General features: G+C 43.3%; 1 protein-coding gene across 2 annotated transcripts in view; it reads right to left on the reverse strand.

The window, feature by feature from the left end:
- LOC110500852 (neuroligin-2-like) overlaps window positions 1–15970 on the reverse strand; it is a 222265-nt gene that overhangs the window by 107775 nt on the left and 98520 nt on the right. For both annotated transcript variants that reach the window (XM_036957937.2, XM_036957936.2), the window contains exon 3: window positions 7552–7605. In XM_036957937.2, the coding sequence (XP_036813832.1) occupies window positions 7552–7605 (54 nt within the window). The remainder of the gene's footprint in view (window positions 1–7551; window positions 7606–15970) is intronic.

A 15970-nucleotide genomic window follows, 5' to 3' on the forward strand; every position in this document is an offset into this window, starting at 1 on the left:
AAGCCTGATGCTTTGTCTCGTCTCTTCAGTTCTTCAGTAGCCTCCACTGACCCCGAGGGGATTCTCCCTGAGGGGCGTGTTGTCGGGTTGACTGTCTGGGGAATTGAGAGGCAGGTAAAGCAAGCACTCACTCAAACTCCGTCGCCGCGCGCTTGTCCTAGGAACCTTCTTTTCGTTCCCGTTCCTACTCGTCTGGCCGTTCTTCAGTGGGCTCACTCTGCCAAGTTAGCCGGCCACCCTGGCGTTCGGGGTACGCTTGCTTCCATTCGCCAGCGTTTCTGGTGGCCCACCCGGGAGCATGACACGCATCGTTTCGTGGCTGCTTGTTCGGTCTGCGCGCAGACTAAGTCCGGTAACTCTCCTCCTGCCGGCCGTCTCAGGCCGCTTCCTATTCCCTCTCGACCGTGGTCTCACATCGCCTTAGATTTTGTCACCGGACTGCCTTCGTCAGCGGGGAAGACTGTTATTCTTACGGTTGTCGATAGGTTCTCTAAGGCGGCTCATTTCATTCCCCTTGCTAAGCTTCCTTCTGCTAAAGAGACGGCACAAATCATCATCGAGAATGTTTTCAGAATTCATGGCCTTCCGTCAGACGTCGTTTCGGACAGAGGTCCGCAATTCACGTCTCAATTTTGGAGGGAGTTTTGCCGTTTGATTGGGGCTTCCGTCAGTCTCTCTTCCGGCTTTCACCCCCAGTCTAACGGTCAAGCAGAACGGGCCAATCAGACTATTGGTCGCATCTTACGCAGTCTTTCTTTTCGCAACCCTGCGTCTTGGTCAGAACAGCTCCCCTGGGCAGAATACGCCCACAACTCGCTTCCTTCGTCTGCGACCGGGCTATCTCCTTTTCAGAGTAGCCTCGGGTACCAGCCTCCGTTGTTCTCATCTCAGTTCGCCGAGTCCAGCGTCCCCTCCGCTCAGGCTTTTGTCCAACGTTGCGAGCGCACCTGGAAGAGGGTCAGGTCTGCACTTTGCCGTTATAGGGCGCAGACTGTGAGAGCTGCTAATAAGCGTAGAACGAAGAGCCCTAGATATTGTCGCGGTCAGAGAGTTTGGCTCTCCACTCAGAACCTTCCCCTTAAGACGGCTTCTCGCAAGTTGACCCCGCGGTTCATTGGTCCATTCCGTATCTCTCAGGTCATTAATCCTGTCGCAGTGCGACTTCTTCTTCCGCGATATCTTCGTCGCGTCCACCCGGTCTTCCATGTCTCCTGTGTTAAGCCCGTTCTTCGCGCCCCCGCTCGTCTTCCCCCCCCCCCCCCATCCTTGTCGAGGGCGCACCTATCTACAGGGTCCGTAAAATCTTGGACATGCGTCCTCGGGGCCGTGGTCATCAGTACCTAGTTGACTGGGAGGGGTACGGTCCTGAGGAGAGGAGTTGGGTTCCCTCTCGGGACGTGCTGGACCGTGCGCTGATTGATGATTTCCTCCGTTGCCGCCAGGTTTCCTCCTCGAGTGCGCCAGGAGGCGCTCGGTGAGTGGGGGGGTACTGTCATGTACTGTCATGTTGTCTTGTCTCTGTCCTTTCCCTTCACCCTGTCTCCCTCTGCTGGTCGTGTTAGGTTACCTTTTCTCCCCCGCTTTCCCCCAGCTGTCCCTTGTCTCCTCTAACTACCCATTCACCCCGTTCCCCACCTGTTCCCTTTTTCCCTCTGATTAGGTCCCTATATCTCTCTCTGTTTCTGCTCCTGTCCTTGTCGGATTCTTGTTTGTTTGTGTCATTCATGCCTGAACCAGACTGCCGTCATGTTTGCTGCAACCTTGTCCTGTCCTGTCGGAATCTGTCGGTCCATCTGAGCCTACCTATGTTTGGTAATTAAAGAAGCTCTGTTTAAGTTGATTCGCTTTTGGGTCCTCATTCACGCACCGTAACAGTAGGGGTGTTAACCCCGGTGTCCTGACTCTCTGTGGTCACTGAAGATCCCATGGCACTTATGTTAAGAGTCGGGGTGTTAACCCCGGTGTCCTGACTCTCTGTGGTCACTGAAGATCCCAAGGCACTTATGTTAAGAGTCGGGGTGTTAACCCCGGTGTCCTGATTCTCTGTGGTCACTAAAGATCCCATGGCACTTATGTTAAGAGTAGGGGTGTTAACCCCGGTATCCTTGCTGAATTCCCAAAGCCCTGATACCATCATCGCCACTTAATCATCCCCAGTTTACAATTGGCTCATTCATCCCCTCTACTCTCCCCTGTAACTGTTCCCCAGGTCGTTGCTGTAAATGAGAATGTGTTCTCAGTCAACTTACCTTGTAAAATAAGGGTTAAAAAAAATACATGAAAGATTGTGACTCTACAAACTTGTTGGAGGCATTTGCTGTTTGTTTTGGTTGTGTTTCATATCATTTTGTGCCCAATACAAATTAATGGTAAATAATGTATTGTGTCATTTTGTAGTCACTTTTTATGTAAATAAGAATAGAACATGTTTCTAAACGCTTCTACATTAATGTGGATACTACCATGATTATGGTTAATCCTAAATGAATTGTGAATAATGACGAGTGAGAAGGTTAGATGGTCAAATATCTTACCCCCAAGACATGCTAACCTCCCTGTTATTGGTAATAGTGAGAGGTTCGCATGTCTAGGGGATATGATCTTTGACCCTATAACCTTCTCATTCATCATTATTCACAATTCATTTAGGATTATCCATAATCATGGTAGCATCCACATTAATGTAGAAGTGTTTAGAAACATATTATATTCTTATTTGCAATAAAAATGACACAATACATTATTTACAATCCTTTCTACTGGGCACAAATCATCTGAAACACAACCAAAATGAACTGCAAATGCCTCCAATAAGTTTGTAAACTTACAAGCTTGATGTAATCATTGAGTGCTAGTAATATGGGACCAAATACTAAACCTTTGACTATTTTATTTAGAAGAATCTTTAGGAGTGTCAATCATTTTGACCCTTACCCTTTTGAGGAAAGAAAATGTTACTTGATAAACAGAATCCCGTTCTTTGAGCAATTGTATTAGTATAAAATATCAATTCAACTAAAAATGTGCATACAATATAGCTCAGTATTTGAGTGATTTATTATATACAGTCATTATTGCTGTTCTCTATCTTTATCAAAGGTGTCAATCATTTCCTTTATGTTTTACTGAGAAATCCACTATAGAATCCACTGATTCTAAACATTTTTCAAAATGTCTGATCAAATTTGGATGGTTTCTTGGTAAAATATTGAAGAATTTCTTGGTAAAACTTCAATTTGGTTTTTCTAAGTTTTGCCCTTAGATCAACTAATAGACAGGTATTTCATAACACACTGAAAGGGTGTGACATTGTCCCTGTTTGTGTGTGTTGTGTTTAAGTTAGGGGCTCAGGTGGGCCTCAGTCCTTTCTGATCAAAGCTGACAAAGTGGTGTGAGAGAGGAGGACGGAATGATGCGAGTCGCATGTGCGCACGCACGCACGCACGCACGCACGCACGCACGCACGCACACACACACACACACACACACACACACACACACACACACACACACACACACTCCTATCCTCAGAGATCAATCCCTTTACAGTGGTTTCAGAAAGTTTACATGGTGGGATAAACTTTTTTTTTTTTGTCAAAGATTTACACATTTTCTAATGTCAAAGTGGAAGAAAAAAATTAAATGTGTAAAGAATAAATAAATAATAATAATTAAACACTAACGTATCTTGATTACATAAGTATTCAACCCCCTGAGTCAATACATGTTAAAATCATATTTGGAGAGCTTGGATTGTATAATATTTTCACCGTATTCTTTTTCAAATTCTTCAAGCTTTGTCAAGGTTGTGGTTGATCATGGCTGGACAGCCATTTTCAAGGCTTGCCATTTTCAAGGCTTGCCATTTTCAAGGCTTGCCATACTCAGGAACATTCAATGTCGTCTTGGTAAGCAACTACAGTGTATATTTGGCCTTGTGTTTTAGGTAATTGTCTTGCTGAAAGGTGAATTTGTCTCCCAGTGTCTGTTGGAAAGCAGACAACCAGGTTTTCCTCTAGGATTTTTCCTGTGCTTAGCATTATTCCGTTTTTTTTTTATCTAAGAAAAAAACTCCCTAGGCCTTGCCGATGACAAGCATACCCATAACATGAAGCAGCCACCACCAAGCTTGAAAATATGAAGAGTGGTACTCAGTGATGTGTTGAATTTGCCCCAAACACAACACTTTGTATTCAGGACATACAGTTCATTTCTTTGGAACATTTTTTGCTGTTTTCCTCTAGTGTCTTGTTGCAAACAGGAAGCCTGTTTTGGAATATTTTGTATTCTGTAGAGGCTTCCTTTATTTCACTCTGTCATTTAGATTAGTATTGTGGAGTAACTACAATGTTGTTGATCCATCCTCAGTTTTCTCCTATCACAGCCATTAAACTCTGTAACTGTTTAAGTCCACATTGGCCTCATGGTGAAATCCCTGAGCAGTTTCCTTCCTATCCGGCCATTTAGAAAGGACACCTGTATCTTTGTAGTGACTGGGTGTATTGATACACCATCCAAAGTGTAATTAATAACTTCACCATGCTTAAAGGGATATTCAATTTCAGCTTTTTTATTTTTACCCATCTACCAATAGGAGCCCTTCTTTGCAAGGAATTGTAAAACCTACCTGGTCTTTGTGGTTTAAACCTACCTGGTCTTTGTGTTTTAAATTCACTGCTTGACTGAGGGACCTTACATATAATTGTATGTGTGGGGTACAGAGATGAGGTAGTCGTTCAAAAATCATGTTAAACTCTATTATTGCACACGGAATGAGTCCATGCAACTTATTATGTGACTTGTTAAGCACATTTTTTTGCACCTGAACATTTTTAGGCTTGCCATAACAAAAGGGTTGAATACTTATTGACAGCGTTCCCTCATAAGCTCCCCGGGAGTACCACGTGGAAGAAATATCAGCCTGCGCAGAGGAGCACAAGATTGAAATGTCTAGTTTTCCCCTTTTACTCAACCCCATCAACGTTTCCCTCTGCTGTGCGACTTGTGATCGAATCAACGCAATATTAGCCACTAACAATGCAACGTACCGAAACAAACAAACTATGCAAGAGATGTTCTTGTAGGCAGAGTGCATTGGAGTAGGATTCTATTGCGTTGACAGGACCGACTCTACACAGACCGGTGCTCAAAAACCAATCAGAGCTGCCGTATCCCTATATGCAAATAGACCCTTGCCATATATGGATCTGTGCCATTCACTTGGACTGTGTTTACAGCATGAGTTTTGAGATCAAAGCAAGAGCTGCATGTACATTTGTTCATATTCTTTGCTCGTTAGTGAGTTATTCGCCCAGTTAAAGAGAACTTGTAGTCAGCAATGGGGGAGTGGTCACTTCCGACAGGAGCACGAAACGTGTGCATTTCTAGCCATGTTTGAAAAGCAAGTCAGGTGAAGCCCTTTTTTTTTCGGTCTTAAAGGGGCTCTGTTGTATTTTGAGACCGGCTTGAATAAGTGGCCAATAGGCAGAGGGTAACATTTTTTTGTCTGATTCTCTGCAATAATGCTCTGGGAATAATAATGCATTTTTATTTCTGTAAAGTGTTTCCTTGCGTTGTGTAAGTACAGCTAAGTACAGCCCTTAGCCGTGGTATATTGGCCATATGCCACACCTCCTCGGGCATGATTGCTTAAATAACCTCCGTCCAAACACTTGGACCCAGGAAAAAAGCACCATTGAATACGATTTCTTGAATGACCAGCGTATGCTTTCGGTTCACCCATTCAAACTAGAAATGGTTTCTCCTGCTAAGCATTGACATTCAATAAAAAGGCTGCTTTGTACAGAGAAACTGAACTGGGCCATTGAAGCACTAGGTCCCCATCCTAAATCGTTCGCTAAACCCTGCGCCCTATGCACTTGTGGAGATACGAGAGGGACTGACAGGTGTATTCAAATTGGTAGTAGCTCCACCTTGCCCTCTGATAGGTTAGGTGGAAGTTACACCATATTGCTTATACCAATCAAATTCTCTCAGATCTCTACAAGTGCATAGGGCATTATTTGGGATTGGCCCCAAGGGTCCACTTAGGTGATATAGCACTGACGGGACACTTAGTCGTAACAGGAAGTCAGAGGGATATTAACAGGAAGAAGATGTTACAGTAGTACTCATACTTGTGCTGTGTCCCAATTATCTCTCCTCTGTCCCAAAGTGTGCACTTGTTCACTTCCCTTTAATGATTTGAAAGGAATGACTGGTATGAAGAAATATGGTGTAAACTCCCACTAGCTAATGCCTTCACCAATCCAATGCTTTAAGGTTTGTGGGAACTAGTGAACGAGTATACACTTCAGCAGAAAGAAGATGGGATGCACCCAGGGCCTTATTCAGGAAGTCCCGACATCGAACAACAATCTCTTTCGATGTGTGATGATTCTGCCTTCAGTCTGACATGAATATCTGGCAAATAAAGGTATCATTTCAGCTCGACATATTACATTTCTATCTGCAACTTTGTAAACAGAAGTGAAATGCTCCTTGAATGACCTCCAGGAGTGAGTTATTTATTAGTTTGTTTCCGTGTACTAGGAAGGTGACATGGGAGAAGGTCTAATACACAGGTATGGGTTAGTATTTGACATTGGGATGTTATGAGGGTAAGCCTAAGTATCTGTATTTTCTAAAGAAAGGTGTGCCATAGTAAAACGTTCCTTTCAGGAAGGTAACGAAGCATTAGAAGTTGGCCCATAAACCGGCATCTAGTAGCCAGGTCAACTTTTGGGGCTGTGACAATATGTCTGAGCAAAGAGAAACTCCCTTTCCCCCAACATTCCACAACTTTCACTTTAAAAAAAAAGACCCAAGAAATATCAAAAGAACACACAAGAGAAAAAGATTCCCTTTCGTACTCAAAATGAGCTGTAAGAAGAAGATAATCCATCATATTGACAGCCATTTTTTTTTACGCTCAGGAAACGACTCCAAAAGGCAAGACGGTATCATCTGAACTGTGTGTTACGTGTTGTAGCGAACAGTGTTGTTGTGTCTCTTTCTATTGAGAAAAGTCACCAGGAAGAGATCTTCATTCTGATAAAACAGGAGAATACGGTCTTTTTCTTCCATTTCTCCCTCTCTTTCTCTATTTGACTCACCTAATAACGCTATTCTCACCTTGACCTGTGAAGCTAGGCCCATGCACAATGGTCCAACCATTAGCCCATGTTTCAAGAACTATTCAGCTGTAATGATGATGGCAGAAAGTTGTTGTCTCCCTGCCTAGTCAGTCAGTCAGTCAATATGTCTGAAATATGTGTTTGTCTATAATGAATCAGCTGTAGAGACGACACAATGTTGATTTCATAACTATTATATTGGCCAAGGCCTGTCATCAAACTGTTATTAAGCTAATGTTTTTTCTCACAGACTGACTGAATAGAATGTGTGTTCTTTTGTATTCTAAATGAATGTGAAGATACTAAGTCAACACAGACAGCAACACCAACACATTGTATATGTATATCTAACTACATTTCCCCCAAAAATAATTTAAAAACAAGAAAAAAGGAAAAACATGCAACGCAAAAATACCTTCATCTCTCGGTCTGTTCATTGTAGACTCATCGTGTTTTTTTGTGAGCGGACCTATAGGGTGCAAGAAAAAAAGGGAGGGGAAAAAGAGAAAAGAGAAAATTCAAAAAAGATTACTGGCAAAAACAAAAAAAAAACGCAAAGAAAAAAAATCAAAAAAGAAAAGAGCAAAAAAGACAAATCAGCAAGAGGTCGGCAAGTTTCCTTTCTTTTCTCTTTTTGTAAAAGAGGACCCCAAAAAAAAAAACCAAAACAAAAGCGCAGCATCACAGACACATTATAAGAAAAGACAACAAAACGCTTTTGTCAAGAGAAAAGAAGGAGCCCCTACGTCTGAAGATCCAGCACTCCGTCTCACCCGGGAGAAAGGGATAAATGACTTGTCCGTGGTCGTTAACTAGTTGTTTATTGGTTGTGCTGCCCTTTCTGAACCCATGTCTTGTTACTTGTGTTCAAGTTGTATTTCTGGCTTTCAGGGGACCATAGTAAAAATCTATGGAAGGGGAAATAGAGAGTGACGTCCTGTGGTTAGAAACTCAACACCCACCCTTACCCTCCCCTTTCCCCCCCTCAGAACCTCCAAAAAAGGTCCATCGGGCATAGAGAGGTACCAAAGAGGAGAGGTGGGCCTCGTCAAGACGCCCTCACCCGTAACCTACAATAACACGATTAACCCCCTGTTGTGATTCATGAATAGCGTGACATTTTCTTCACACAAACCCTCTGTCACTACAGTTCCCACAATGATTGGTACTGCAACATAAATAATATGAACACACTAGATTAAACGTTTTTTTGGGGTTAAAACACACAACCAAATGATATCTTTATTCGTCAGCCATCTCTAGCGAGAGAGACACAATGAAAGGAACCTGTAATGATGAGAAATCATGTTAAACATGCGTTACAAAACCGGAGAAAGGGACAAAGGTATGCAGTGTGTGTGTGTGTGTGTGTGTGTGTGTGTGTGTGTGTGTGTGTGTGTGTGTGTGTGTGTGTGTGTGTGTGTGTGTGTGGCTTAGATGTAACCCTCAAAGTTATCCCCCTAGTGAATATGTAATTACATGTATAGGGCACAACAGGCTGTGTGTCAATTAGAAATGACATGTAGCTTGATGCTAGTTAACGGAGTGTGTGCTGTGTGGTGGGTAAAATGTGCATGTAATTCGATCCGCATCTGCCCACCAGCTATTCTTGGCAAATGAGGGGAGGGGGAGAGGTAAGGAGGGAGAGAGATAGAGGGAGAAGAAGGAGAGAGAACAGAAAGGGATGCTTCTCTCCTCCTCCCTTCCTCTCTTCTTCTCTCCCCAATCGGTGAAAGTTTGCTGCTGAGGAACTAATGTTGTGATATGCAAAACAGCAATCAGGGAAGGGGCCAATCAGGAAAGAGGCCTGGGCTAACAGGAAGCACCATCTGCTGTTGGGATTACAGCTACCTCTGATATGCTGACAACCAGGAAGTCTGTCTGTCTCTGTGATTTGTAAGTTATATGCAACTGCAGTGACAGCTCAAAAATATCCAAAGAAATGTCGTTAACTTATTGCAGCCCGGAAACTGATTTAGGATAGGATTACGGTTAGCTAGAGGTAAATGCTTGGCAAATACAACTCGTTCAAGGAAAACAAATAGGATTATAACTGACGCCTGTACTGTGTGCATGGGTTACGGCTTCACATGGGGTTGAATAAGGTACAGATATTGGAGGCCACAGAGTGATTATAGCGTATTGATAAGTCTGTATATAGACATCCATAAGAGTGTGTGATGGTATGGTTAACAGGGTTGAGAGAAGGTTATCCTCAGATTGAAATAATCACCTGGGGAAAAAAAGAATCAATTGAAAGGATGGTAAAACTGTTTACGAATGTAAAACGTTTGGTGAAACCTGCAGAATTGCAACCCTTGGTTGGATGCAGCTGTGCAAATTAAATCCAGCATGTCAACCTGTCTGACATATCCTGTATGCACGTCATTCAGCATAACAAGAGGCCTATTTATAAACTGTAAAAAGAGAGAAAACTGTATGCACAACAGATGGAAAAGCCCCAGTCAATGAATGGCTCACTCATACAGTCCCCTGTATTTAGGCAACTTACAGTCACTCGGAGAAGTTAAGAGGCATCATCAGTGTTTACCGCAGCATTTTAGGGCATAGAAAGTAGAAGAAAAGCTTTGCCAGAAGTAATTTTGTGAAGTGCTATGAACAAGTATAAAATGAAACAATAACAGGGTTTGTTTGTAGGGTCGAGTGTTAGAATGTTATTGGAAACACTTTTGACATCCATCATGATACAGTAATTGACAATTGTACAATTGACTGTGTAGTTAATGAAGAAAAACGACCACAGTCCTCTGTTCCATTACAGCCCCTTCTCCTCTATGACCTCCCCCTCTTTTTTCACACTTCTCTTTCTCCAAATATACCTTCTTTTCACCTTTACTTTCCTCTTCATCTCTCTCTGTTTTGCAGGTTGTCTCAGGGCAGAACAAACCTGGGTTCAAATACTATGTGAAATCTTTCAAATACTTTGAAGGTCATGAACAGTCAAAATCATGTTTTTCACGAAATTGGATGATATTTGGATGAAACCAGATCAATGTATGATGACCGAAGTATACAAAATGACTATTGCTTCTACATTGATAAAGTTTGATCATAAAGTTACTGGTCCCCTCCCCCTTGTCAAACACTTGGATTATTAAGGGGCGGGATTATTAAGGGGATAGGGTGACATCACCCTAACTCTCAATTTAATACACCAATGGTAACATGATATTCTCTTACCTAATTTAAATAAGCCCCGCCTTGTAACCAACATCGGAGAAGGCGTGTTTGCGGAGGTAGGCGTGGTTTATATAGCTAGATAGCTACTCTACTGGTGCAACAATTTGACTGTATGGTGTCAGCAGAGATACGTATATGGCACAGATACTTAAGCTGTTCGCTAGTTACTGACTAGCTAGGTAGCTTCAGCCAGCATGGTACAGAAGGGGGAAAGGGTTGTTCAAAACTCCGAAGCAGTTGTCAAGTCAACATTTCCGTTGACACAAGAGGCATGTCAAATGGGAGGTCATTGACGCAATTTCAATGTTGAGTTGCTTTGTGGATCACCAAATTTGCTGCAACACTGCATCAAAGTTTGCAGACGTAGGTGTTTCAAAGAGCTGTCGATCAAGCTGAGCTCATGAATATAAAGTCCCCGCCCACTCAGCCTGTCTTTTCAAAGTTCCTGGTAGTTAGCCATGAGAGAAATGTACATTTCTATCCCCCCAAAATATTATGGGCAACACTTTAGTCACTCAAAAGGCTATTTTACATGGGAATCAGAATGACTGTTCGGGACCTTTAAGCGATTGCTCTGGCCTGCCCGGAGTGCCATACGGGTGGGGTTTGCCGTGTTCTGAACATTCTATTGGTTCCATAGAGCCAGGCAAGCTCAGTCAAGCACAGCTAAAGTATTTTGAAATGATTTTGAATCGTAGTTGTACCCAGGGCTGGTGCAGAGCATCTCACTGACTGTGAACCAGGTTACATCATACAGTGCCTTGCGAAAGTATTCGGCCCCCTTGAACTTTGCGACTTTTTGCCACATTTCAGGCTTCAAACATAAAGATATAAAACTGTATTTTTTTGTGAAGAATCAACAACAAGTGGGACACAATCATGAAGTGGAACGACATTTATTGGATATTTCAAACTTTTTTAACAAATCAAAAACTGAAAAATTGGGCGTGCAAAATTATTCAGCCCCTTTACTTTCAGTGCAGCAAACTCTCTCCAGAAGTTCAGTGAGGATCTCTGAATGATCCAATGTTGACCTAAATGACTAATGATGATAAATACAATCCACCTGTGTGTAATCAAGTCTCCGTATAAATGCACCTGCACTGTGATAGTCTCAGAGGTCCGTTAAAAGCGCAGAGAGCATCATGAAGAACAAGGAACACACCAGGCAGGTCCGAGATACTGTTGTGAAGAAGTTTAAAGCCGGATTTGGATACAAAAAGATTTCCCAAGCTTTAAACATCCCAAGGAGCACTGTGCAAGCGATAATATTGAAATGGAAGGAGTATCAGACCACTGCAAATCTACCAAGACCTGGCCGTCCCTCTAAACTTTCAGCTCATACAAGGAGAAGACGGATCAGAGATGCAGCCAAGAGGCCCATGATCACTCTGGATGAACTGCAGAGATCTACAGCTGAGGTGGGAGACTCTGTCCATAGGACAACAATCAGTCGTATATTGCACAAATCTGGCCTTTATGGAAGAGTGGCAAGAAGAAAGCAATTTCTTAAAGATATCCATAAAAAGTGTTGTTTAAAGTTTGCCACAAGCCACCTGGGAGACACACCAAACATGTGGAAGAAGGTGCTCTGGTCAGATGAAACGAAAATGGAACTTTTTGGCAACAATGCAAGACATTATGTTTGGCGTAAAAGCAACACAGCTCATCACCCTGAACACACCATCCCCACTGTCAAACATGGTGGTGGCAGCATCATGGTTTGGGCCTGCTTCTCTTCAGCAGGGACAGGGAAGATGGTTAAAATTGATGGGAAGATGGATGGAGCCAAATACAGGACCATTCTAGAAGAAAACCTTATGGAGTCTGCAAAAGACCTGAGACTGGGACAGAGATTTGTCTTCCAACAAGACAATGATCCAAAACATAAAGCAAAATCTACAATGGAATGGTTCAAAAATAAACATATCCAGGTGTTAGAATGGCCAACTCAAAGTCCAGACCTGAATCCAATCGAGAATCTGTGGAAAGAACTGAAAACTGCTGTTCACAAATGCTCTCCATCCAACCTCACTGAGCTCGAGCTGTTTTGCAAGGAGGAATGGTGAAAAAATTCAGTCTCTCGATGTGCAAAACTGATAGAGACATACCCCAAGCGACTTACAGCTGTAATCGCAGCAAAAGGTGGCGCTACAAAGTATTAACTTAAGGGGGCTGAATAATTTTGCACGCCCAATTTTTAAGTTTTTGATTTGTTAAAAAAGTTTGAAATATCCAATAAATGTCATTCCACTTCATGATTGTGTCCCACTTGTTGTTGATTCTTCACAAAAAAATACAGTTTTATATCTTTATGTTTGAAGCCTGAAATGTGGCAAAAGGTTTGCAAAGTTCAAGGGGGCCGAATACTTTCGCAAGGCACTGTATATCATACCACACACACGTGCGCGCACACACACGCGCGCAAACACACACACACACACACACACACACACACACACACACACACACACACACACACACACACAGCACCGCAGTCTCCCCCGCCCCCAGCTATAGCTACAGCTACAGTACGGACACTCACATCAGCCACACCACCCACAGTGTATGTGTGTGTGTATGTGTGTGTGTGTGTGTGTTGTGTAAGAGAGTCTCTGTCTGTGTGTGTGTGTGTATGAATCTGTCTATGTTTTGTGTGTCCGCACCAACCTGTATGTGTGTGTGTGTGTGTGTGTGTGTGTCTGTGTATGTGTGTGTGTGTGTGTATGAATCTGTCTATGTTTTGTGTGTCCGCACCAACCTGTATGTGTGTGTGTGTGTGTGTGTGTGTGTGTGTGTGTGTGTGTGTCTGTGTATGTGTGTGTGTGTGTGTGTCTGTGTATGTGTGTGTGTGTGTGTGTGTGTGTGTGTGTGTGTCAGAGTGAATTTGTGTACTGACAGTGTGCGCATGGTGTGTGCACGTACATCTATTAATATGTGCAGTCTAGCCCCACAGACTAAGAGTAAGTATAGTCTAGGTGTTGACAATGTAATTCAGCAGACAGCAGTGTGAGTGTAAAGTTGATGTACGAGTGGATGGGAGCGTCACTGACAGGTTGTAAGTGAACTAAAAAGATGAATGATGGACGTTGGGCTGAGAGGAGTACAGGGGAGGGAGTGTGTGTGTGTGTGTCTCGTCTCTCAGTAGTATGAGTAACGTGACAGCGGGTCAGTGTTTTGTTTTATGATGACTCACACATGATGCTTCTCTCTCCCAGGCTCGCTCAGGCTCCCCCTTCCTCACCCCTTCTCCCCCATGTGAAAGAGTGTGTCGGCCGCCCACCCATTCTGTGGCGCACGCCTTGTCAGCAGATGGCCACTCTGTGTGTGTACCATGACGCTATCTCCGATGCTATTTATTAATGGTATATTTAGATACACTACGTGTGGAAAAATCACCAAGTATGATTCATTGGTTTAGTCTGCCTGGTTCAGTTGTAGGGACAGAAGGCATTCAATCTGGCCTGAAATACACTCATTATTTGAGAAAGACCATTTAGAAAGACTGTTGAGGTTACTGAATAACATGGGTAGATCTGGCATCTCTATTTGTTGTCCAGTGTTCCAGCCTGAGATTAAAGTCCCCCTCAACAGTGTCTGAGAATTATAGATCTAGTCTTGCTGAAGAGAGAGAAGAAAGCGAGCGAGAGAGAGAGAGATCGGGGAACAAGGGACACTAACACAGATGGGTCTCTGAATAGAGTGGGAACGAGAGAAGGGGAGATAGAGCGATGGCGTGAATGAGGTAGGAAGCAAGGTGAGACACCAGGAGAGATTGCCGTTTGAATAGAGAGAAGTAGAAACAGAGATGGGTGTAGAAAGAGCTCATTTGAAAGAGAGGAGTGGAGAAGAGTGGAAAAGAGAGAAGTTCAGAAATAGACCGTGTGGAGATAAAAGGTGAGACAAAAAGGAAGCTAATAAGGAGTATTTGAAACTAAGATAGCCAGTGTGAAACATGCTTATATTCATAATGGAATGAGAATGGGAGGTGAAAAGGGGGGTAGAAACAGTGTAGAAGAGAGAGAGGAAGAGAGAGAGAGAGAGAGAGAGAGAGAGAGAGAGAGAGAGAGAGAGAGAGAGAGAGAGAAAGAGAGAATGAGAGGCAGAAAGAGAGGGAGAGAGATAGAGGGAGAGAGAGAGTATCATTTCAATGTTGAGAGAGAGAAAGAGAGAGAGTATAATTTAAATGTTGAGAGAGTATAATTTCAATGTTGAGCGAGAGAGAAAGAGAGAGAGTACAATTTCAATGTTGAGCGAGAGAGAAAGAGAGAGTATAATTTCAATGTTGAGAGAGAGAAAGTATAATTTCAATTTTGAGAGAGAGAAAGAGAAAGGAAGAGAGAGAGAAAGAGTAAGTATAATTTCAATGTTGAGAGAGAGAAAGAGAGAAAGGGAAAGGAAGAGAGAGAAAAAGAGTAAGTATCATTTTAATTTTGAAAGAGAGAAAGAGAAAGAAAGAAAGAGAGAGAGAAAGGGAGAGAGCAAGAGAGAAAGAGAAAGGAAGAGAGAGAGAGAAAGCGGCAGGTAGCCAGATAGTGACATTTACAGAACGGTGACGACTGAGAAGGCATGAAGGTTAAAGCCATTTTCTCCCCATGCAACCAGCCACAGCCACAATGTGTGTGCCTCTCTCGCTCTCGGCGAGTGTGTATGTGCAACTGCCATGCATGCATATGTGTCTGTAGCTGCCACGTGTCTATGTGTGTCTGTGCATTCGTGCCTTCGTCTGTGTGTCTGCCATGTCTCTGTCATGTGTCTGTCATGTTTGGCCCTGCCTGTGTCTTAGTGTGATCCCTGTGTTCCTCCCCAGCAGAGGGACTAATCTGGGGGTTTACCGGGTAATCTACCCCATTTTGAGGGACAATATTTATCCTCCGTCTCTGGGTAGCGATGCCCTAAATCCTATTACAATCAAACAGGACGTGTCTTCTAAATCAGATAGATTCGAGCTGCGTTCGTTCGGAGCCCGCCCTTTGGAACGGGTTGTGTGTGTTTTGTGACGTTTAGTCTTTTGGCAACGCTTGAAGGACATAGTTATTTTTTCCCCCCCTTTTATCAAATTCAAGGTAATATCAAGGGAACGTGGGAAGGAAATGTAGAAAGAGATAGAACTGCCAGGTTGTCTCTCTAACTTTCTTTTCCTCTCCTTTGTTTCACCTCCCCCCTCTCTCTTCCTTGCTCTCTCCGTCCCTCACTCCATCACTCCTCCCTGGTCCCTGCCTCATAAACGTGTATTCTACCCTAGAGGGCTGCACTGGGACACTGTCTCTATATGAAAAATGGTTTTTAATACCCACCCAGCACACTGGGGCAGTGAAAAGATTGGAAACAAAAAAAGGGGGAGGGGGGGTCAATTCTAGCTCAAAGGCCTGGAAGATTGTTGTAGACAGATACTTATCCTCCCTGTGTGTGTGTGTATGTATGTGTGTGTGTGTGTGTGTGTGTGTGTGTGTGCGTGCGTGCGTGCGTGCGTGTGTGTGTGTGCGTGTGTGTGTGTGTTTAGTGTGTAGCTAGTTCAGCAGGCCATCGATTAACATCCTCTAGTCATTCATTGTGTTCCCTGAACAGCCCAGGGTACAGTATGTCTGTTTGTTCATTACCTGAGGGTCAGGGGCTTGGAGCCATAGTATTGA

This window comes from Oncorhynchus mykiss, chromosome 21, assembly GCF_057628025.1.
Source record: "Oncorhynchus mykiss isolate SJ-2025 chromosome 21, ASM5762802v1, whole genome shotgun sequence".
NCBI lineage: Eukaryota > Metazoa > Chordata > Actinopteri > Salmoniformes > Salmonidae > Oncorhynchus > Oncorhynchus mykiss.